General features: G+C 36.9%; 1 protein-coding gene across 4 annotated transcripts in view; it reads left to right on the top strand.

Moving 5' to 3' along the window:
- The window catches only part of SMC6 (structural maintenance of chromosomes 6), a 90268-nt gene that overhangs the window by 44077 nt on the left and 21390 nt on the right, over positions 1-24801 (top strand). For all 4 annotated transcript variants that reach the window (XM_045884128.3, XM_045884126.3, XM_045884127.3 and 1 more), the window contains 12 exons: positions 2238-2357; positions 2458-2556; positions 5372-5518; positions 5884-5972; positions 6151-6315; positions 6715-6893; positions 8458-8662; positions 11978-12092; positions 13280-13440; positions 19254-19389; positions 20555-20635; positions 21699-21869. In XM_045884128.3, coding sequence (XP_045740084.1) covers positions 2238-2357; positions 2458-2556; positions 5372-5518; positions 5884-5972; positions 6151-6315; positions 6715-6893; positions 8458-8662; positions 11978-12092; positions 13280-13440; positions 19254-19389; positions 20555-20635; positions 21699-21869 — 1668 coding nt within the window. The remainder of the gene's footprint in view (positions 1-2237; positions 2358-2457; positions 2557-5371; positions 5519-5883; positions 5973-6150; positions 6316-6714; positions 6894-8457; positions 8663-11977; positions 12093-13279; positions 13441-19253; positions 19390-20554; positions 20636-21698; positions 21870-24801) is intronic.

Here is a 24801-nt window from a genome sequence, read left to right as displayed (position 1 = left end):
AACACATGGAAGTGGATGATGTGACTAAATGAATATTCGTAATCAGTTACTCTGCTGTGGAAGAGGGTGAATTGCTGTAAGGAAAGAATGTAGAGAGATAAATAAAGAGTTCTCATTGTCCACTGAAATGATGATGACATAAGTTAGAGTAGTAGCAGTAGTAGTGAAAAGAAGAGTTTTGAAATGATTTGAGCAGATGTTAAGTGGGACAGGGAGGAGTGAAGTTGAGACAAGAGATAACACGGGTGACCAAATGACCTCCAGATCGATGACCTGAGCAGTAGACTTAAGTTTCTTAAAATAGGAATCTTGGGAAGAGGAGCCAGTTTTTCTTTTCTTTCTTTTAAGAAAAATGATGAATTTCATTTTGAACACATTGGTTTTGAAGTGCTTATAAAACATCCAATTGGATATAAGAGTGAGGAATGCAGAAGTCTGGCTTCAGTAAAAATTTGAGATTCATTAGTATGTTGTTGGTGTGTAAGCCGCAGGAATGACTTAGATTGCTGGGGAGGAATGGAAAGTGGGTCCAGGCCTGAGCCAAGAAAAATGCTCATGGAAGCCATAAAGGTCAAGGGAAGAGAATTTGAGAAGGCAGTAGTCACAACTCTGTGATGTTCTGAGTGGCAAGCACCACAAGGTTTGACAAATACTCCCTGTATTTAGTGACATAATCCGCACAGAGGCTTGTGGCAAGACAAGTTTCAGTAGCGGTGAAAACAGAAGCCAGATTTGTGGGGCTGAAAATGTGAGGAAATGGAAGAGAGATTACCTTCAGAAAACTTCGAGGGAGAGAGGAGGAAGAGGTCCCCAAGCATGGATAGTGGCTGTTGTGTTTGTAAATGGGAAAGATAAGTGAGTAAAGATTAAACATGATGATGGAAGGGAGTCAGTGAAGAGGGCCAAGTGGAAACAAAGGTGAAAAGATGGGGACGAAAAATGAACTAATTCAGACCTCCTGAGAAGGCAGAAGCTGGTGGTCGGACCCGAAATATATAGGTAGGAGATGGGAGCTGGACTTCAGTGTCATGAAGCCACCTCCTCCTGCTTTAGATTTGTAAATGAGGTTGTTGGAAGTTGGAGAGAGTTTCCTTTGATGGCCACTAAACTCCCTGAAGTAGGAGGCAGGGAGAATGAGTGAGGGATTAGGGCGGTGGGGGTGTATGAGGCTTGAAGAGAGTGATAATGGATTGAAATAATCCTGGAGAATTGGGAAAGTGACTGGTAGGGACGCATTAGATCCACAGTATGAGGCTCTAGTTGAAGATGGTAAGCATGAATGAAGGGGAGAGGCCATCTACCCAGGTGTGCAGAATCTAAAGTCTAGGAGCCACTTGAGAAGCTGTTCTAATGTCATTATATTTGATACTTGTTTGATGATTTTTATTATTATTTTAATTTAATTTTTTGAGAGAGAGAGTGCGCACGTGTGTGTGTGCAAGTGAGTGGGGGAGGGACAGGAGGAGAGAGAGAATCTCAAGCAGGCTCCATACCCAGCGCGGAGCCCACAGGGGTGGGGGGGGAGGGGGTGCCTCAGTCTCATCACCCTGAGATCATGACCTGAGCCAAAATCAAGAGTCGGAGGCTTAACTGACTGGGCCAGCCAGGTGCCCCTGATGATTTTATTTATTACTAGGGAGAACTTAGATTTAAAAAATTATAACTTGGGGTACCTGGCTTAGTCGGTTAGGTGTCCAACTCTTAATCTCATCTGGGTCTTGGTCTCAGGGTTCTGAGTTTGGGCCCTGCATTGGACTCCACACTGGATGTGGAGTCTACTTAAAAAATAAAAATAAATAAGTAAATAAATAAATAATTATAACTTATTTGGCTTTTAGAAATAAATTTCTTCTGTGTCTTCCATTATCTTTGGAATGAGTACTGGGTATAGTTTGCCCAGAAGAACATACCAGTCTGTCTATCTGATAGGGAGTTGAGAGAAATGGGAAACTGAGTGTTATGATTTGTCTATACTTGTGAGGTCTTAAACCCTTTATTCCTTTGATCTTCATTTGAAGAATATTTGGCCTTCTTTATAACGCAGAAATTAAGAAAATAACTGCACCTAGTAAAAATATACCAAAGAACCAGAGATATTTTTATTTTCACCTTAAGTCATTTCCCTGCATATCTTTTTTAATACTGATTAAGGAAGTACATTCAAAAGAAATACATTTGTAAAAACTCTTGTCTTTTCAGTGTTAGTAAGAAACGTATCCTTTTTTCTTTTTTTCAAGCGACTTATTGAGCTAAAACGCCAGTGTTTGGAGAAAGAAGAACGTTTTCAAAGTATTACTGGTTTAAGTACAATGAAGACTAATTTAGAATACTTGAAACATGAAATGGCTTGGGCAGTGGTAATTTTTACTTTATTACTTATTCACTTAATGCTTTTAATATGTAGAAAATATTGGTTTCAGTTACTCTTATACATGATTTACACTAATTTCTTTTTAGGTCAATGAAATTGAAAAACAGTTGAATGCTATCAGAGATAATATCAAAATTGGGGAAGATCGTGCTGCTAGACTTGACAGGAAGATGGAAGAACAGCAGGTAATTATTTTTTTAATACAGATTTAGTAGGTTAAAGCATATGAGATTACTGACATTAGACTATTTTAAAAGACCTACAAAAGTAGCAGTTTCAACCTATATATTTATCTATGTTTGAATTTATGATTCAAATGAAACTGACATAAACTTTTGTTCAAGTACTATTATAGCAACCCTTTTTTATTTTATTTCTTTTTAAGATTTTATTTATTTATCTGGTGGTGGGGGGCTAGAGCACAAGCAGGGATAAGGGCAGAAGGAGAGGGAGCGAGAATCTCAAGCAGACTTCGCACTCACCATTGAGCCTGATGCAGGGCTCGATCTCACGACCCCAAGATCGTGACCTGAGTCAAATTCAAGAGTCAGATGCCCAACCAACTGAGCCACCCAGGCTCCCCGGCAACTCTTTTTTAAAAAGAGTATTGTTTGGACATGATCAACCAGTTGAGCCCAGTAATGTAGCACTCTAAACTCAAGAATGTGGACAGTGGTACTTCCTTATTAACTAGAGATGCTACAACATGAAGCTTTTACTGTTGTTCATTAGGAGTGTCAACATAAAAAGCCTTGAGGTGCTAGAATAATAGTCACTTAGAAAGCTAAGTATCGTGAACTATAACACTTCAGAACTGAGCAGAATGCCCAGAGATTGCTATCAGAATTTCCAGGGAACTGAAGTTTTAGAGCCCAAAACCATCAGAGGATTTCGTGTAGGTGGAACACATGTAGGACAAGTTGTTAGGTCTGTTAAAGTTCATTTCAACCTGAGATCTAAGAGCCACATGGAAACTATGCTATTTATGTAAGATTCAAGAGTCTTCCACTTGGGTCTAGAGGTAGAAGTTGGTTGAATGATAAGTAAAAGCAGTAATTTTCTGTTAGGGCTGTCCACATGGACCTTTTTACCATATAGCCAGTCCACTCTTTATACTCACATTTTTGTTCTTTGTTTAATAGCTTTATTGAAATATAATTCATATACCATATAATTCACCAGTTTAAAATTTGCACTTGAGTGGTCTTTTAGTATTTCCCAAGGATATGTAGCCCACAATGCAGAATTCCTTGCATTTTGTCATGCCAGAAGTAGAACTCCTAGCCCTTTAATTTTTGTAGAAGCCCCACCTACTCCGTGTGGATGGCTTACCTCTTAGTATTTTGTTCTACCAAGCTTAGTTTATAGTATAGGATGTCATCTTCCCCACCTTGCTTTTTCAAGGTAAGCAGATATGTTTTCTTCCCTTTAAGTGTTATGTTATTATTAATCCATCAAAAGTAAGAAATAAATATGTAAAAATAACAGAAACAGGCTGAATTTCTTACTCCCTCTTCAGGTAGCAAATGGAAGTTCAACCCCACCCACCTTTTCTCACCTAAGATTTTCATTTCTGTGAGAATATGCTGGAATTTTTTTTTTTTCCCTACCAGATTCTCCTCATCCTCATTTCCTAGCTTGTCATAGTGGAAGACCTTAAGTTATTTTTCTCTTTAGATAATCTCCAATCTAAAAATGGAATCCAGGGGTGCCTGGCCGGCTCAGTTCGTAGAGCATATGACTTTTGATCTTGGGGTTGTAAGTTTGAGCCCCGCACTGGGTATAGAGATTACTTCAAAATAAAATATTTTTTTTTAAAAAGTGAAAAGTAAAAAAAATAATAAAAATGGAATCCAGTCTGAGTAATATAATGTTCACCTTTTTTTCAAGTGGGAAAAGGAGGATCTTCAGGCAGGGTGATACTTTAGTTCTGCAGGCCTTTGCCCCTACTTAAGCATTTGGGCACTCTCTGTAGTAAATGGTAAATTTCTGGAGGGTAAGAACTATCTTATTTTATATTTGTATCCTTCCCATGTCTTACATAAAACCTTTCATGCCGTATTATGCATGGTGATTGATTATAGAATGACCGTTAAGTGGAAGGGATGTGAAGAAATTGTGTCAGCTCCACTATCTGGCTCTTTCTGGAAAAAGTTTGCTGATCCCTGATCCAAATAGTTCTCATATTTGTCTCTTCTAATCCATTCCTATTGTCTCAGTGCCCCATTTTGGTTTCTAATTCATTTTGCTCTGGAATGTTAACTCTTCACTGAAATTGTTTGCTTTAATTTTCCCTCCACCCTGCTTGTGCTTCCAAAGTGACTTGATGTACAGATTCGGTCATGTCTTATCTCCCTGTTGTCTGGAGGGTTAAGTTGTAAGCTGATCTTAGGGAATTCTGGGCACTTCCATGCTTCCAGCTCAGCTCCCACCACCACCCTCTCAGTTTAAGCTCCAGATATTTTCATTTCCAAAAGTAGTATTAGTGCCTTTCTGCATGCTTTCCCATCTGCCTCTAACACCTTTACCCAGCTTTTCTCCTGGTACATTTGCATTAATCTTTCAAGTCTCAGCTCAAATGCTACTTTTGCTTTGAAGGAGGCATTCTTGACTTTTTCTGGCAGACCTCTAGATTCGTTCTCTATGCTTCCACAATTACAAATAGACATAACCAACTTAAGCATTATGGTATCCAAACTATGATCAATTTAAGCAATCTGTTTTTCTGCTAAATTGTGTCTATCTCCCTTTAATTGTGTTACCTGCAGACCATTGTTACTCTCTCTTTGTATCCCCAGAAGATAGGACATTTGTTGGATAACTAAATGTGGAATTAAAAATTGTATTTTAAAATAGTGTTTTATGTAATTATGTTTGCTTACCCGAGATCTTGAGATTATTTAGAGTGAAACTGAATTTGTTATTTGCTGTATATATAAAATTTTTTTCTGTTTGTTAAAGAAAGGTAAAATGCACTCCAACAATGTTATTTTCTTAAAGGTTAGACTTAATGAAGCAGAAAAAAAATACAAAGATATTCAAGATAAACTGGAAAAGATTAGTCAAGAGACAAATGCACGAGCACCAGAATGTATGGCATTGAAAACAGATGTTACTGCTAAGAAAAAGGTCTACAATGAAGCTGAGGTGAGAGAAATTTTCCAACCTGGAATATTAAATACTGTATATCAAATATAAATAGTGTTCATTTACTTTTAAAAGTAGAGGTATTGTAATTAGGTGGAAATCTGTACTGCTTTCAGACTTTAAAAAATAATGGTTTCATGGGACCATTTATATACTTCGTTTTAAAAATACATTTTTGCAACATAAGAATAAAATAAATAAATAAATAAAAATAAAAAATAAAACACACAAAAAAATAAATAAAAAAAAAATAAAAATACATTTTTGCATATACTTCACCTCTGATTTGAAGATTTGGCAAAAGTGGATTTGAATAGGATATGTGTTTTTTTTATCTTACCAAACTGTGTCTAATTTTTTGTTAGGTTCTATATAATCGTTCTCTAAACGAGTATAGAGCATTAATGAAAGATGATGAACAGCTTTGCAAAAGGATTGAAGAACTAAAGAAAAGGTAAGATGGTTACTTTGCTATGTTCATGAATACCTCTTTTTGTAATACAGTGAACTCAGCGAAGTGGAGTATTATATTTTCCATATTATTTCTAAAGGAATTTTATCACATTGCTTTGTATTTTTTCAGTGTTCAGTTTTTCATTTAACATTTTCCATTTCGGATTATTTACTGTTAGTACTGATCAATCTTTGGAACCTGAACGATTGGAAAGACAAAAAAAAATATCTTGGTTAAAAGAGAGAGTAAAGGCCTTGCAGGATCAAGAAAGCTCAATCAATCAAGAGATCGAACAGTTTCAGCAAGCCATAGAAAAGGACAAGGAAGAACGGATCAGAATTAAGTAAGTTTCAACATCCTTAGAATGACTTTTTTCAATGACTTGAAAATCATGTGGTTTGTTCTTTATACGAAGAGAGAAAACATGTTTGGTTGTGGTTGTGGTTTCTTGTGCTGAATAAAATATCTTTAAAAATTACTTTTCCAACACTTGTAGAGCTGAACCCATTTCTGGGATTTCTAGTCCTCATCCCTATGGCATCATTTCTTTTTTCGTGCTAAGTTTTGAGGACTTGAGACTATTTTTCTCTACTAACACAATCATTTTCAAATAAAGAAATCTGCCTTTAGTCTTTAGAGTAGCTGAGTCATTCACTGGTATGCAGGTGTTGAGGGGAATGACTGGATATTTCTGTATAACTGTATCACACATCTCTTCTGTTTTTCTGCTTTTATTTTTTAGGAGAGAAGAATTAGATGTCAAGCATACACTGAGCTATAATCAGAGGCAACTGAAAGAATTAAAAGATAGTAAAACTGATCGACTGAAAAGATTTGGCCCTCACGTTCCAGCCCTTCTTGAAGCAATAGATGATGCCTATAGACGTGGGCATTTTACCTGTAAACCCGTGGGCCCTTTAGGTATTTGTCACCATTTGGTCAGGATATAAGAAATGTTAAAAATAAGGTTTTATTTTCAGGAAAAGGGTCTATTGAATCTAGTTTTAAAACTGTTACCAAAGAGGGCACCTGGGTGGCTCAGTTGGTTGAGCGACTGCCTTTGGCTCAGGTCATGATCCTGGAGTCCCTGGATCAAGTCCCACATCGGGCTCCCTGCTCGGCAGGGAGTCTGCTTCTCCCTCTGACCCTCCCCCTCTCATGCTCTCTCTCTCTCTCTCATTCTCTCTCTCAAATAAATAAATAAAATCTTAAAAAAAAAAAAAAAAAAAAACTGTTACCAAAGAGCTATGTAATTATATGTGGATTTTAATTGTACATATTTTAAGAAGTAATTATAAAAATCACTTTAAACTTTATAATTTCCCTTTTACATTTTTAAAGCATAAAAGAGCCAAAAGCAAGAAAACTTAGGAAAAGGAAAAAAAAAAAACTATAGAGTTGAATAATCTGATCTGATTTTTTTCCTGAATGAATGAATGAATGAATGAACTAATTTGAATATAATTGATTAGTTCAAAAATCTAGTGACAGTGAACTAATTTGAATATAATTGATTAGTTCGAAAATCCAGTGACTGTTGATTTACACGGGAGTTAGTGGGGTGTTCTTTTCACTGTCATTATAAAATGACTTGTCTTCTTACTTCTGTTTAGGTTGGACAACATTGTTTCTGAGTCTTTTTTCAAGTGGAAAACCTGGGTTTATTGAATTATCCCTATATATACATGAGATTAAAAAATACTTGTAATCGGGGCGCCTGGGTGGCTCAGTTGGTTAAGCGACTGCCTTCAGCTCAGGTCATGATCCTGGAGTCCTGGGATCGAGTCCCGCATCGGGCTCCCTGCTCAGCAGGGAGTCTGCTTCTCCCTCTGACCCTCCTCCCTCTCATGCTCTCTGTCTCTCATTCTCTCTCTCAAATAAATAAATAAAATCTTAAAAAAAAAAAAAATACTTGTTGAATTCTCCTGAGGAGTTATCTCTAATTCTATAACATCATTAAGTGAAAATGATGCTGTCAATATAAATGTATTGTTGCTAAAGTACTCTATTACCGTGTAAGTACAGCATTACACACGGTGTTAAGTGTTATGGTAAAATCTCATATAAATGATATGTACCTCTATACCAGGATCCATTTAAACGGATGAGGCATTTTCTCTTTGTTTCTAAAATCCCAGTGTTAATCAGTTTGACAGAAAATAATAAAGAATCTGTAAACCTTTTGGCTTACTTTTCAAAATGCCATTCAGAGGCTGGAAGAGTATACATTACATAGAGAAACCTCTGTTGATTTACACGGGAGTTAGTGGGGTGTTCTTGTCACAGGATTTGATGGGTTTTTCTCCCCCGTGTATCCAGTGGATATGTAGGGATCTCCCATTTAGTTAACATAAGATCTGTAATGTCATTTAAGCTTCTTTATATGAAAATATTTTGAAGTCATTTATAAACTATTATAAGAAGAAAGTTACATTAATATTTCAAAATATTAATGGGCCTTTTAATAATTTTCTCTCACCTTTAGGAGCTTGCATTCATCTTCGTGACCCTGAACTTGCTTTGGCTATTGAATCTTGCTTGAAAGGACTTTTGCAGGCCTATTGTTGCCATAACCATGCTGATGAAAGAGTTCTTCAGGCACTGATGGAAAGGTTTTATTCACGAGGGACCTCCCGGCCACAGATAATAGTTTCTGAGTTTCGGAATGAGATGTATGATGTAAGACACAGGTGAGGTGTCGGTAGCTAAATGCCGTTTCGGGTTGTGCTTAATCATGTACAAGATCAGAAAGAATTAAGACATTTTTATATTAACCAAATCTGTAGTACTGATTGATGAAATGTCATCAAGCCACTTCTTTAACTTCAGTCAAGGCACTGGAGACACATAGATAAATAAGACATGCTCTCTGCCCTTGAGCTCCTTACACAAGGTCTGTTGTGGGAGCCAGGACAGGGGAAGGGACATGGTGCAGCATAGAAATTATACTGAGGGAGGTGATACAGACCACGGCAAATTAAGGGGTATGTGGGGGTGGGGGTGCTAAGGAGGAGCTTTGGCACTCAGTACTCACAGTTCAACTCTCAAGGTGCTTTGCAGATTCCGTAAAGAGCTGTGGTAGTTTTCTTTGATGACCCTAACAAACCTTCTCAAGGGCACAGTATTTAAACTGGCCTCTTTCTAACTGCCTGACTGGCTAGTCACTTTACCTTCAAATATAATACATATTTTCTAATTGAATGTCAGCTTTGATAAAATTGGATCACAAAATGCAGATGTAGTTCAGATGAGAGAGTAATTATATGTTAGTAGGCAGGTTAGCGAAGAAATTAGAGAAAAGAGGACAAATAACCAAGTCTTCTGACCTGATGAATTTGTCAAGTGATAGATAAGGTTTAATTGCCTTATAAGCAAATAGAATTCTATGTGCAAAACACATAGTGGCATGGCATCATAAATTATTCTGCAAAAAATAGCATTTGCATCATAGATAGCGAGGGGCAGATTAAAGCGCTATTTAGGGGACGCCTGGGTGGCTCAGCTGGTTGTGTGTCTGACTCTTGGTTTTGGCTCAGGTTATGGTCTCAGGGTCATGAGATAGAGCCCCACGTCGGGCTCCACGCTCAGCAGGGACTCTGCTTAGGATTCTCTCCCCTTCTCTCTGCCCCTCACCCTGCTTGCACACACACTCTCTCTCAAATAAATAAATAAATCTTTAAAAAAAATAATAAAAATAAAAGCGTTATTTAGGACAAAATAACACTTGTTACTTGAATGTAAGAGAATGAAAGAATTGAGGATGACTGCTAGGTCTCTGGACCGAGCAGATGTGCTCGTAACTGGTTTAGGAGAAGTGTAAGGAAGAAGTGGATTTGTCAGAAGTGGATAAATCCTGTTGTGGAATTGTCAGTTTTGAGCTTTTAGACTAGAAATAAGGATTTGGGAGTTAAGGGTAAACTCTTTTCCCAGTCTGCATGAAAGTATGACTCTACATTAGTTTCTGGCTCTAATCCTGATTTCTAAAACCTGATAGAAGGGAAATTTCAGTTGTTCTGTCAGACAACATTGCTTATGGTAAAGATGCCCCCTGGCAGGCTAGTTGCATCTAGACTGAGAAAACTCTGGACAGCTGGGGTGGAAAGCCAGTATGGTGACTTGCAGTTGAGCATTTCCCTATGGGGACCTTGGAAACTGTCCCTAGGAGATTACTGGGAGAGCTTGGCTTCTGCACCAGCACTGTCCTTTGGGGAACAGGGACGGGTCCTGAACAGCTGATGGGACTGCGCCGTCGTGACCCGCTGCACGAACTCCCATGAGTAGCAATGCCTGGCACCGCCCTGCCGGCACGCCGTGTTTCCCAGTGGTTGTATTTCCAGTCTCCTAGCAGCGTATCATCCTGTGAAGGGGTGCAGAATGAGCTCCATTTGTGCAGCATGAGGTCACTTCTTGGAAATAGGTGAATCTGTGTGCTGAGAATGAGGGCCTTCGGAGTTGGGTAGGTTTGGGGAGAGTGAGTGAGGAAGCTGAACCAACATCCACTCAGGATTCAAACGCCCATGGCTGCAGGATTTTTGGCTTTTTAATAGGTTTGAGGTGAGAATGTGTACGTACTCTTGGACTGATACTATAGTAGGATTTGTTAGAATGGGTAGTTATTACAGAAGAAGAGGGACGCAATTGAGAAAGGAGTTCATTGATTGGCTATGAGGCTGGAGAGGGAAGAAAGTGAGGTGTGGGAGCAAATCTGTAAATGTACTGGATGCAGGGAGAGAGCAGGTTGAACAGGCGTGGTAAGCCGGGAACAGTGCGGCTGTAGCTCGTGGTGACAGTGGGAAGTCAGAGGTTAATGGAGCAGCTCCAGGCATTCGCCTTTCAGAGTAGTTTGGAATTATGCTGAAGTTCAAGTTGGTGGCGTAGTAGAGGAAGTTGGATGTTACTTTTAGGTGTTGACAGAATATTGACAGGTCGGGTATGTTTAATATTCTCTCAACTTCACCTGCCTTTGCAGACATTTTGGAGGGGTGATTTTTGGTGAAGAACTTTATCAGTATATATTGTGGTTCAAACACTAAATTTTAAAACTGGTCATGTTATTTTATTTATTTTTTTTTCTTTTTTTTTTTTTTATTTATTCATTTGAAAGAGCGAGAATGAGAGAGAGAGCGAGCACATGAGGTGGGGAGGGTCAGAGGGAGAAGCAGACTCCCTGACAAGCAGGGAGCCCGATGCGGGACTCGATCCCGGGACTCCAGGATCATGACCTGAGCCGAAGGCAGTCGCTTAACCAACTGAGCCACCCAGGCACCCTGGGCATGTTATTTTAATCTAGAAAAGAATAGTAAACCACCCTTGGAATATTAGAATGAATCCGGTATATTAGGCTCACATTAGAGAACCTCATCAGAGGAGCCTAGGGGAGTGTATAGCTCCGCAGGAGATGCTGGGGATAATTTCCTTTCCTATAAAAACGGCTTTGTTCACTCTGAAGTACAGGCTGCTGAACTGCTCGGCATGCTGGCCACCCAGTTCTGTGTCTGCATCTGTACATCTGTCCTGCTCAGCACAAGAGATGCTCTTGCTCTCCAAAGCTCTTTATTCTACGTAGGCTCTGAATTGCATGCTTTCTTGCCTGGTTTGTTGGACTGTTTCTTTTAATTACTTCAACTCTCTCCTGAACCTTAAACTTTCCTACTCCATTGACTTCTCTCTGCTTTAAATCCTAGGCCAGTGGTTTGCCTCCCCCATCTTGAGAACAAACTCCTTTAAATTAGAGAATAACATTATCAGTCCCATGGTTATTATGAGGATTCAATGAGCTGATATTATTTATAATATTCTTAGAATTCCTAGCACATAATATAAATGTTTGCTATTTAGATAAAATAAACCTATTACAGGTGTTTTCAAATGTTATCAGATATTTTCCATTGTCTTACATCTATAGTCACACATTAAAAAGATATGTATATAAAATTAAAGTTTGATAATACTTACATATTTTTTAATATGTAATTTTTTAATACCTACATATTTTTGTCTCCTAGAGCTGCTTATCATCCAGAGTTTCCAACAGTCCTGACAGCTTTAGAAATAGATAATGCAGTGGTTGCAAACAGCCTGATTGACATGAGAAGCATAGAGACAGTGCTTCTGATCAAAGTAAGATAAGATGCTTGCTGCATTTTATATACTTTTAAATTTCCAAAACTGAGGTTGGCTATATAAATCCTCTTCCCCTTCTATATTATGGAGTTGTTAATATGTCTTACTGCTGTACTTTTACCTTATAGGAAACTATAGAATAATACAGAGCTGGTTGGTTTATGCATTTTCTGCCTGAAGGAACTTTATATTTTTGGCTGTTCCTCAGTAAATATTTCACAAATACATATGATTTTGGTGAATGATGCCATAAATTTTTTGTTATTCGTTCTTTCTTAATTGTCTGCCAAATCCATTTTTTATTTACCCTTATAGATAAGTGTTTATTATTCTATTTTTAAGCAAATACTCTACTTGATATTTTATGAGTTCTTTATCTTAAAACTTTAAAAGTATTGTAAAATAAATCATTATTTACTCTTCACTTGTGTATTTTTATGTATTTGTTGGGTTAGATCATCATTGGCATAAATTTGCTGAGAAGGAACTAGGAAATTCAAAACAGAGATCTAATCAAAACAGTTTGTTTATCTCAATAACAAACTGAGAAGTAATTATATCAGTAATTTAAATATATATACCGTGTATGTGTTGCAGGGTCATATTGTAATTATCTGTGTGCTTTGCTCACTCATATTTTAGAAGGATCCTTGAAAGGAAATAATGAAGTCCTCTTGTCTGTCCCCAGAGATTGGCTAGGCCTCCATTAAGCCTGATGCCCATTTTACTTCTTCTAGGGCTTATTTCTAGGCTTTCCCCCATGTAATTCAGTATACTCATCTTTTATTGCAATTTGCTGTTCATTCACATCTTTCTTTTCAGGCTGTTAAAGTCATTTAGAAAAAGTAAGATTTGTGTGAACTCTGATCTAAGTAGACACTTTCATGTGAAAATGTACTTAAAATTTTAATTTTAATGGATAACAGCATTAGAACTTAAAATCAGTTTGTCATAAAACCTTGCTTACTATATTGTTCTAAAGGCTGTCAGTAGTTTTAATTCTTTGAATCATGAGAGTTGTTTTTGAAATTCTTTAATTTTTTGGAATTATTTTACTTATGTTTAAATGTTTAAATAAAAATACTTGAATCTTAAAATAATGATAGGTAACATTTTGAAATTGTGTATCAGAAATGCTATGGCATAACTTCAAAAATGTATTTCTCCCCCCTGTATTTTTTTAGAATAATTCTGTAGCTCGTGCAGTAATGCAGTCCCAAAAGCCACCCAAGAATTGTAGAGAAGCTTTTACTGCTGATGGTGATCAAGTCTTTGCAGGACGTTACTATTCATCTGAAAATACAAGACCTAAATTCCTAAGCAAAGATGTGGATTCTGAGATAAGGTTAGTGTCAATGTAGCATTGCTGTGGTATTCCTACTGCTTCCTATAGGGTTTGGTTCCCTTCATATTACTCTGTTAGTAAGTTATTTCAGGGAAGGATTGTGAGTAATCTGTTCAGGCTTAAAAGATCATTTAGCTGGGTGTAGAATTCTAGGTTGATGGTTATTTCCCATCATCACTTTGACAATAGTATTCTGTGCTAAGAACACAAAGTGTGTTCCCTTGACCAGCTGGTCTGCAGACAAAGGAGCTGAACTCAGAATGTGCATCAGCTGCATCACTATCCCATCGTTTAGTTCTGACTTCGCTCAGTGAGAGCATAGGTTCCATATTCCGTCTCCGACTGTACCTTGAGTTGCACTGGTCTAAAAAGATCAGTCGGCACAATTAGAGCACGCATCTAGGAAGATCGAGCTGCCAGGGGAGACAAAGCGAGAAGTTGAACAGAAAACTAGTAAGTGTATTTAAGGAGATTCACAAGCATTGCAGAAAGGAATTTTGGTACCAAAAAACATGATTCTCTAACCAAATGAATTCAGGTGACAAATTAATGGGTTGAAACTAAATTAGTGACCTGCAAGACCTTCAGTAGAAGAACTTAGAACTTAAGTAAAATAAATGTCTAAGAAAATTGAGTAAAGGTGAAAGTATTCTAAATGACTTATATATGTAAGAGAAATGAGAGTTTTTTTGAAATATCTCTCTTGTTTTCAGATAGGACTAGTCATTTTTATGTGACTTTGAGAGCAGTGTAAAGACCAGGAGCCATAATGGTTATCAGAAAGTTTGGTAAAACTTATTTAGCAACAGAAAAAAGTTGAATGACCAGCAACTTGGTGTCATGGCACAAAGCACACATTTTACATTGACACTGAGTCTTAGAGGATAAATGTGTGAATGTGCTGTGTAAAACTGACCTGTAAAGTGGTAAGCTTTTGTCCGTTGTGCCATGACATTTAAATCCAGCCTTCCCAATTCTTAACGTGGTAAGACTAAATTATATGGTATTCAAGCAGACCTGAGTACAAATATATAAAAATATCATGGTGGTATTACACTGTGTTGCTTACACTTCCCTTTCAACAAAAATTGCCTTGTGTATTTGTGTCCCGAGTCTTCAAAAAAAAGAAGTATGGCACTATTGGAAGAGATTGTAAATATACCCCAGTAGCAAGTTGGCATCTCTGATTCCAACATTTTAGTAGTAAAGGTTTCAAGTTGATACTTACCTTCATTTTTTAGTTAACAGTATTCACATTAATGTGTAGGGGACACATCTTTTGTTTTAAAAGCCAGATGAACACTGGTTTTTAAAAAATTGTTTCCCACATTGATAAACTTTATTAATTATAAATATAGTGTTCTGGGTATTATGTTAATTTGAGTCAGTCAGACAGAGAAAGACAAATACTGTATGATTTCATTTATATGTGGAACCTAAAAAACAAAACAAATGAACAAATAAAATAAAACAGAAACCGACTCATAGATATGGAGAACAATCTGGTGGTTGAACAGTCTCTCTCCAAACGGGAGAGGGATGATGGGATGGCTGAACGTGATGAAGGGGATTAAAAGGTACAGACTTCCAGTTGGAAAATAAGTAAGTCATAGAGATGTAATGTACGGTGTAGGGAATATAATTAATATTAATTGTTATTAATATTTTAATGACTTTGGTGACCGGTGGCTGCTAGTTTATTGTGGTGGTCACCTCATAATATATAAATTTTGAATCACTATGTTGTACACCTGAAACTAATGTAATATTGTATGTAAACTACACTTCAGTTAAAAAAAGAGAGAGAAAAAGGCTAATAGCTAAAAAAGCCAAGTCTGAAAGAATGTAGGAGGGAGATGAAGGCACTGAAGGGAATAAAATTCCTGGATTTTCTGGAAAAAATAAAAATAAATTTTAAAAAATGAAAGAAAAGAAAGAAAATATACCAAGTTTTAATGATACTTAGATGACTTTTGTGTCATCTGTTTTGACCTGAACCAGTGTGATAGTTGCCTGATATTTGGAAGTTTAGAAAAATTCACTAGTGTTTTTTAAATATAGAAAAGTATAAATTGGGAAACAAAAGTAGCTCATAATCCTGTTTCTCCATGGTCCTTGTTGACATTTAAAAAAATAATTAAAAGTAATATATGCATATGGTGAGAAAGTTCAAACAGTGTAGAAAAGTATACAGAATGAACTGTTCTCATCGCTTTTTTGTTGTTAAAGATTTCATTTATTTATTTGAGAGAAAGAGAGTTAGTGAGAGAGAGCACAGGCGGGGAGGAGAGGGAGAAGCAGGCTCTCCGCTGAGCAGGGAGCCCTAGGCGGGACTCCATCCCAGGACCCTGGGATCATGACCTGAGCCACCCAGGCACACCCTCATCCCTCTTTCAAAAGTAAATAGTTGAGTAGTTTCTTATACGTGTTCCCAGGTTATATCCTTGTACCATACAGTGACTTTTTGAATTGAGATATAATTCACATACTATAAAATTCACTCTATTTTAAAGCATACAATTTAGAGATTTTTATTATATTCACAGGGTTGTGCAAACATCACAGTTAGCTAATTCCTGAACATTTTTATCACACCAGAAGAAAAACCCATACCCATTAGCCGTTATTACTTCCGCAATCCCCAACTCCTGGCAACCACTAATCCTTTTATGCGTTTGTCTTTATGGATTAGTCTATTCTGGATGTTTCATATAAATGGAAACAAATGATATGCAACCTTTTGTGCCTGGCTTCTTTCACTTACGTGTAAAGTTCATCCATACTGTGCTATGTATAAGTATGCATATGGTTTCTCTATCTTGCTTTTTTTCTGTCAATGTTGTATCTGGCAGTCGTATCATGTCAGCACATTTAGAACTGCCTCTCGGTATGGCTATATCAATATGCTGCTTAACCAGTTCCCTGTTGATGGACCTAGGAGTTGTTTACCATTTCCTCTTATAACAGTGCTGCAGAGCGAACACACGTATGTGGATCTCGGCATAGTTTTGGAAGTGTGTGCATAGCTTAAATTCTTAATAGTAGAAATGCTAAGTAAAAGGATATATGAATTTTTAAGTTATTTAATAGCTGTTGCCAAATGACTATAATTGATATATTAATAAATAATTTATGGTTCAATTTTAAATATTTAATAATATTAAGCAATTACTAATATTTTTGATATGTGTAATATTAAATGAGCTTTAATATTTATTAAAATAGATAATTTAACATTTTTATTTTATTTTTGAATAAGTTGACCATTTAACAGTGATTTCTAAATGACTCCAGAAAGATTCCCCGATTTCCCCTCATACTGCAAGTATATGAAGGGTGCTTCTCTACACCCTCTTCAACTCAGCACTGACAGATTCCTATTGATGAAAAACGGCCCTGGAATTTAAGCGAAAAGATTATATTTCACAATTTCATAATGAACAAAGTGACTTCTTAACAGGCAAAGGGTTTTAAGTTCTAACTACAGGTAGTGACTTGGTTTGATTATCCCAGTGTGGTTTCCCATGATGAAAGTACACATAAGGTGCAAGAAAAATGTCTAAGGTAGCTCTTGGAATAATTCCAGTGCAGTTACTGCTTACATACAAGATCAGAAAAAAAAAGTTTACCTGTGGATTTTTTAATTGCCAAAATACTGTAACATATTTAATGTAATTTTCCAAAGTGTGTTTTTTGAATTTATTCTTTCATGTGTTCTTTAAAACAGATATTGAATGAGTACTTAATGTGCCAGGTCCTGATCTGGGCACAAGACACAGCACAAAATAAAGTGCAAAATATTCCTTATCCCAGAGCTTATATTAAGAAGGTGGACATAGAATATAGATGAATACTAACTAGGTCAAGTGCTGTGGAGACAAACATAGCAGACTAAGGGCTGGAGACTGGGGAGAGTACTACTTGGATAGGCAGCTCAGGAGCCTGTGTTCATCCCACGCAAACAACGCACACATGCTTAGCTTAGTTGTACCTGTTTCATTAGGTAGCAAAGGTTCTTGCTCCGTATAAAAATTAATTAAAAACTAAGGAGGAACACTATATGAAAGTGTGTAACAGGGGTGCCTGGGTGCCTCAGTCAGTTAAGCGTCTCCCTTTGGCTCAGATCTCAGGGTCCTGGGATCGAGCCCCACGTCGGGCTCCCTGCTCGGCAGGGAGCAGAGGGAGAAGCAGGCTTGTGCTCTCTGTCACTATCTCTGCCGCTATCTCTGTCTCTCTCTCAAATAAATAAATAAAATTAAAAAAAAAAAGAAAGTGTGTAACAGAATTCATCCTACCCAGTGAAAAGGAAGTTGTACAGTCTAGTAGTTTTGTTTATACAGATTATGTTGATTGCTTAAATTTATTCTAAGTATTCAGGAAATAGTATAACAATATTGTCTGTGCTTATTTCGCTGGTTTTTATTTTTGGTTTAGGCTCTGGGTTTCAGAGTTTGTTTACTTGGTAAATATTTTATTGTTTTTAGTGCAGTTACATTTATTTGTTAATAAGGGTATAGATTTATATATAGTAATTCAAATATTTCTTACTAAATCTTGAGGAGCCATCTTAAGTGCTTATATCTATCCCCATTTTTACCAGAAATACCACAAGTATTGTCCTCCTTTCCTCATGTTTATCATTCATTCAGCTGACATTTTTTGAGTGTTTTTTCTAATTTTGAGGATTCTGGCAAGGTAGCACAGTTACAGTATTTCATCAAATTTAAGCTGCTCTGTTACTAAAAAAGAAAAAATGCTGCTAATTGAACCATGAACTGGAACATGATTTCAGAGATGTTAAAATGTGGAAAAATATGCATCTTACTGAAAAATGGCACAGAGACAAGTTTTTAACTGCAAAAGTGGTTCTCTCCCACCAGGCACATGACTTTGGGAGACAGGTGCTTGGGTCAATGAGGCAGGAAGAGGTGACTTCTGAAGTCAGTGACTCCTGTCGCAGAGACCCTTTATGGCTTTGGCATCTGCTGACTTTTTCTTTTCCATCCCTTTTCATTGTCCCCCTCTCCATCCCTTCCATTCCCGCAGTTACCCAACGACAGCACATGATGAGCTATCGGGTTTCTCTGTTTCACTTCTCTGTGCTTTGGTGTCTGTCTTTCCATGTCCCTAGTTGGTCCAGCTGAGGGAACCTTTAGAGAATACAGTTCAGTTGTCACTTGCCCCAGACTCACTTGTATGTTCCCGTAGTTCTGTAAGATATAAAGTATCCTGTTCACATTTTAACGTTATGGCTTATTTCCTGGGTTTTTTTCCTGTTTGTTTGATTCTTTTATGTCTTATTTCTGTTTCCACCTCTGCCTGTCACTGTGCATGGTGCCTGCCACACAGAAATCATAAATATTGGGGTGCCTTGGTGGTCAGTAGTTGGGCGTCTGCCTTCGGCTTGGGTCATGTTCTCGGGGTCCTGGGATCAAGCCCTGCATTGGGCTCCCTGCTCTGTGGGAAGCCTGCTTCTCCCTCTCCCACTCCCCTGCTTGTGTTCCCCCTCCCACTCCCCTGCTTGTATTCCCTCTCTTGATGTGTCTCTGTCAAATACATAAATAAAATCTTTAAAAAAAAATCATAAATATTTCTTAATGAAATGCGTAAAATATGACTCCAGTTTAGATGTCTTCTGAAATGTCTGTATTTTCATGTTATTGATAACTTGGTAGGAATATAGAACTGGTCTAACTAGATAGAGTTTTGCAAATAAGCTATCACAAATAAGCTCTTCTTTGTAAAGACCTAAAATATTTGTGATTTTCAGAAACAGATTTAAGGTGTTTTTTTATCCTCTCCTCTCTGTCCAGTGACTTAGAGAATGAAGTTGAAAATAAGAAGGCCCAGATATTAAATCTTCAGCAACATTTGTCTGCCCTTGAAAAGGATATTAAGCACAATGAAGAGTTTCTTAGAAGGCGCCAAATACATTATAGAGAGTTAAAGGTAAAAAAAAAAAAAAAAAGTCCCTTTGTTTTTCTCAACTTACCTACTTACAAGTTATTTTTAAGATCCTACCATTCATGTAGTTTTAGAGGAGCAGTTCTCAAGTATTTTGGCCTCAAGACCCTCTACAGTCTTAAAAGAGCTTTCATTTATGTGGTTTTAACATAATTATTAAAAATTAAGGGGCGCCTGAGTGGCTCAGTTGGTTAAGTGGCTGCCTTTGGCTCAGGTCATGATCTCAGGGTCATGGGATCGAGCCCCGCATTGAGGTTTCCCAACTCAGTGGGGAGTCTTCTCCCTCTGCCCTTCATCCCACTCATGCTCGCACGCGCTCGCTCGCTCTTTCTCTCTCTCAAATAAATCTTCTAAAAGATTGAAACAAACTTTAAGAATATTTATTGGTTCACTTAACAAAAACTCATGTGTTAACAAAAATAACATTTTAATGGCAAATAGCTATGTTTTTCCAAAACCAAAAATATTCCGTGAGAAAATTGACATTTTTATATTTTTGTAAATAGTAAAAAGGTTGCATAATGTCCTGGTGTTTTTATGAAAATAGTTTTGACCTCATGACCCCTTGAAAGAATCTCAGAAGCCCCTGGGGAGGGTTGCTGCTTGGGTTGTACTTTGTGAAGCCCTGCATTGGAGTAATCTTGCCATAACCTCAATCTGAGTGTTTCAGAAAAGGATTTACTCAATGGATTCAACATTGTCATCATTTTAAATGCTAAGATGGAGTTCTTCCATCTTTTTTTCCATGTTTGTGGATTAGAAATAAGGGTGATCACTGCAGACTTTATATACAACTTCCTTTTGTTCATTTAATACTACTGTGGTCTCTTTTCATTAGCTACAGAACCCTCTGTAACAAAAGCAGAGTAAGAACTTTGTGGATTAAGTGCAATGAAGAGTTTCTTAGAAGGCGCCAAATACATTCTGGGGTTTTGTTATGTTTTTAAATTTATTTATTTATTTATTTATTTATTTATTTATTTATTTATTTATTTTTTAAAGATTTTCTCTTTTTAGCTAATCTCTACACCCAACATGGGGCTCGAACTCAGAGCCCTGAGATCAAGAGTCACATGCTCTACTGACTGAGCCAGCCAGGCACCCCCTTAATTTATTTTATGTTACTAAAATTGAAATACTTTTCTTTCAGGTAAAAATAACAGAAAGTATTTCTGAAATTCGGGAACTTGAGAATATAGAAGAACACCAGTCTGTAGATATTGCAACGTTGGTAAGATTCTTTTCCTCAGTTTAAATGTAATGTTAAAGGACACAGCAGTCATTTAGGTTAATAGCATCTACTCTCAGCCTTTTTTAAATCCTTTTAATTGGAGCTACTTTTTATGGTTGCTGTCTTCATTTGCATATAAGGTAGAAACTACCTGGCATTCAGGTTCCTTAATGTTTTGTATATGTAACGTGCATGCATAATAATTGATTTTGTCTTCTACTACATGTAATTAAAAAAGCTTAAACAGTGTGCTTCTAACAAGTGGCCTTTCAAACCAAACAGCCTAGCATAGTATATTTCACAGTTAATCAGAATTAATATTAATGGATATCTTTTAGTCAGTTTAGCTGGTCTCTGCATTGTTGGGGTTTTTTCCCCCTAAGAAACTGGTTTGCATTTTAATTTATCACACATTTGTTACTCTATTTTTTTTTTTCAAGGAACTGTTTATTACATTCAGCTTAACTTCTCTGAGTTACAGTAAGCAGTGCATTAGATAGATTGGGGTCTGGTTAAAATGGTTAAGTATTTATTAAGTATCCACTCTGCACCAGGCACCATATTAAGTGCTGGGGATATCACAGTGAGCAAGATAGATAAAGTCTGTTGGAGCTTTACGTGAATGAGAATTTGTCTTCATTTTTTATTAGTAATCTTGTTCTTCACTGTTTATTTTTCTGCCTTAATTCCATAGATTTCTTGAAGGTATGGATTATGTCTTGGTCATCTTTGTTTACTCAGCATCTAACATATTGGCTGGCGCTAGTTAAATACACTGCATTTTGAAAGAAAGAGTAACTAGATAAAAGTTCTTCCGTTTGATTATGACCTCAAGCACAGTACAGTTTAACTTATCTCCCAAATGTCAGTCTTTTTGTTGAATCATTTTCTTCTACTTCCTGATTTACCACTAAGAGTATGAAAATATGCTAGTGTTCTTTGTATTTGTCTTTCATCAGATTGCCTAGAATCTGTAGTGTCTCCTCTCTCAGAATTTCACAGTTTTTCTATTTCATAACTTAAGTATTTTAATTAACTCCATATGCTCTGTAAATGTAACCAGGAAGACGAAGCCCAAGAAAATAAAATCAAAATGAAAATGGTTGAGAAAAATATGGAACAACAAAAAGGAAATATGGAACATCTTAAAAGTCTGAAAATAGAAGCAGAAAACAAGTATGATGCAATTAAACAGAAAATTAATCAGCTTTCAGACCTAGCAGATCCACTTAAGGTATATGTTATTGTTATTCTGTTATATGTGTATTTTATGTTTCAGTTGTATATCCATGCTTTACTTGCTAGATATTTCTCTAATAGAAGTTATGGTCAAATGTAAATATAACCACATAAAATGGGATATAAACCAAATTTTCATCAGTAGGTCAATTAGAATTAAACACTTCTGTTCATGTCTTTAGGACCATAAATTGCCAAATTGTTTCCCCCAGAAGATTACAGCTTTTGTTCCCTCTTTATTTTGTGATTTTCTTCTTCTTTTTTTTAGAACCAGAAGCAGGGATATTTTCTTGTCCGTCTGTTCTGTTTCTTTGCTCACCTATTCTCTTGTCCCTCCTTGCTTTCCTTCAGTAATTCAGGGATTAGTTATATAAAAATAGAGTTATATATTAGATATAAAAGCCAACTTGAAATAAAGTACCACTGAATTCTTATTTATTGATATATCTCTGTTAATGTTCCAGCCTGAATTAAACTGGCTTTTTTTTTTTAAACAAATGCTTTTTGAAACCAAATTGAGAAAATAAAATTATTTAACAATTAAATGGTGTACATTTCCCTGTGTTGTTTATTAGCTTAGTTATCAATAACTTATTATCATCATCATTTTTATGCATAGTTCAATTCTCAGAACTTTAAATTTTATTTATAAGACTCTGAGAAGAATGAATAGTATATTTTAAGACTCTGAGAGGGGTATGTTGATGATACGATTTCAACATAACCCCCCCCCTTTTTTTTTTAAGGAAAACTACCCCCTTTGAATCAAAATGGATTTAGGTATTTTAATAGGTTAAAAGAATTGTGCCTGTAACTTTTACTATACTTGTGTCCATTGAAAATTTTAGAAAACCTAACTTACAGAGTTGGGAGAATATGAAAGGAAGGTACCAGACGTCCTGCCTGGAAAAACGGTTTGCTGTGGTCTCTGTGGAGCAGCTGTCTGGGGCTGGGCTCCCGCCTGACTTTACAATCCAGGGCAGCTGAACTCTTTTCTCTTCGCGATAAGAATAAAAAATGGGAAAACAGACGGATAAGTTATATGATCAAGAAGAATATAAAGTTTATTTTTTTTAAAGATTTTATTTATTTATTTATTTATTTGACAGAGAGAGACCACATGAGTGGGGAGGGGGGGTGCAGCAGGCTTCCCGCTGAGCAGGGAGCCCAACGTGGGGCTCGATCCCAGGACTCTGGGATCATGACCTGAGCCGAAGGCAGATGCTTAACCGACTGAGCCACCCAAGCACCCCAAAGAATATAAAGTTTAAATATTAAAATTGTGAGGAAGGAAAATGTATTGAAGGTAATATTGAGGAAAATAATTAAGAAAGCATTTGCTACAGGAAATAAGAAAAAGGCAAAAAGTCTAAAAAAAGGCAAAATTAGTTTTTTAAAAAGAAAACAAAATAAGACAGAGTAAGATAAGTTTTAAAAATCGTCAGGAATAAGCAAGGTAGAATTCAGGACTCAGGAATTAGAGAAGTGAAGTCACAACAAAGGTAGGATTAAAAAAATATTTTAAATGGGTAAGGGATGGAACAGGGTGACTTAAAATCAAAATGATGAAGTACATTAAAACAGTATAGGAAAGGAAAGATAAGCACCTAAATTATTCATCCCAGACAATTTAAAATTCAAAACAAGAAATGATGAAGAGTAAGCTCTGTTCTGTTCTTTTAGGGACCTCTAGGCTAACACAACTCCTGGAATTGGGAGTGTGAATAAGTATAAGAGCAGAAAATACGGGCAGAAGGCAGTAAGGATTCTTGATCTTAGCTCTTTGCCTAGGCTGCAAATAACTGAAAGCCAGGAGGCGAGTCCTTCAGTGAACTTCCTTGCAGTCAGCCAGTAGCCCAGAGGCTTTTCCTCCCCAATGTCATGTCATGCTGTACGGCAGGACCAACAGGCTAACAAAATAATTTAATTCCTGAGACACTGCCATCAAGATGTACTAGCAGGTTTAAGATGTAATCTGTTTGCTTTTAGGACAGTTGTTCATGTTGTGTCAGGGGTGATGAGGGGTAAAGTACTCTGTTCAGATACATAGTCATTGAAATTTTGGTATGGGGAATATTTTTCTCACTTTGACCAGTTTGTTTTGATTTATATTGCAAATTTAATGCTTTAGTTTTAGTTGCAAGTTAAATTTGTTGTTGGGGGAACGTGACCCACATTGAGCCTACAAAGAGAGATGGTCTACATTATTAGAGTAGGAAGGCCTCTCAGTTTCTAATATAGAGAGTTTGTTTGGATCAAGGGTGACTGTGCTTTTAAAAATTCCAAGGTAATGTTTTATAGTTTTTTAAAACCTCATAATTGATACAGGTTTATATGAAACAAGTGGCAGTGATAATACTGTAGCAGTTTATCTAATGTTGCTGAGTAACGCTGGTTGCCTTAGACATCCAAGAGAAGAACATTTTGTAGTGATTATGTTCCTTCTACCATCCCAGCTTGCTTTTTAAAGGCTGTAACTTCTTAAAGGTTAGAAATGCTACAGGTTTGGGGCCACATCAGACTTTAATTTTAGACCTAATCCCTCCTAGTCCTCACCTAGCCCAGGATGGGTGTCGTTAACTGGCTGTTCATATCTGTAGGCCTTCCTTTCATCAGTAAAATGAAATGAAATAAAATACTCTCTTGCTTCACTTTTGTTTTTTGTTTTTTTTTAAAAGATTTTATTTATTTATTTGACAGAGAAAGACACAGCGAGAGAGGAAACACAAGCAGGGGGGAGTGGGAGAGGGAGAAGCAGGCTCCCCGCCGAGCAGGGAGCCCGATGCGGGACTCGATCCAGGGACTCCAGGATCATGACCTGAGCCCAAGGCAGTCACTTAACCAACTGAGCCACCCAGGCGCCCATCACTTTTGGTTTTAAATTCGATGATACCCAGGACATACATTTATGAAGTACACAAGAACAG

Source organism: Mirounga angustirostris, unplaced genomic scaffold (assembly GCF_029215605.1).
Source record: "Mirounga angustirostris isolate CCGP_5_RB_7025 unplaced genomic scaffold, mMirAng1.0.hap1 SCAF_10, whole genome shotgun sequence".
NCBI lineage: Eukaryota > Metazoa > Chordata > Mammalia > Carnivora > Phocidae > Mirounga > Mirounga angustirostris.
This window is presented reverse-complemented; position numbering and strand designations above follow the sequence as displayed.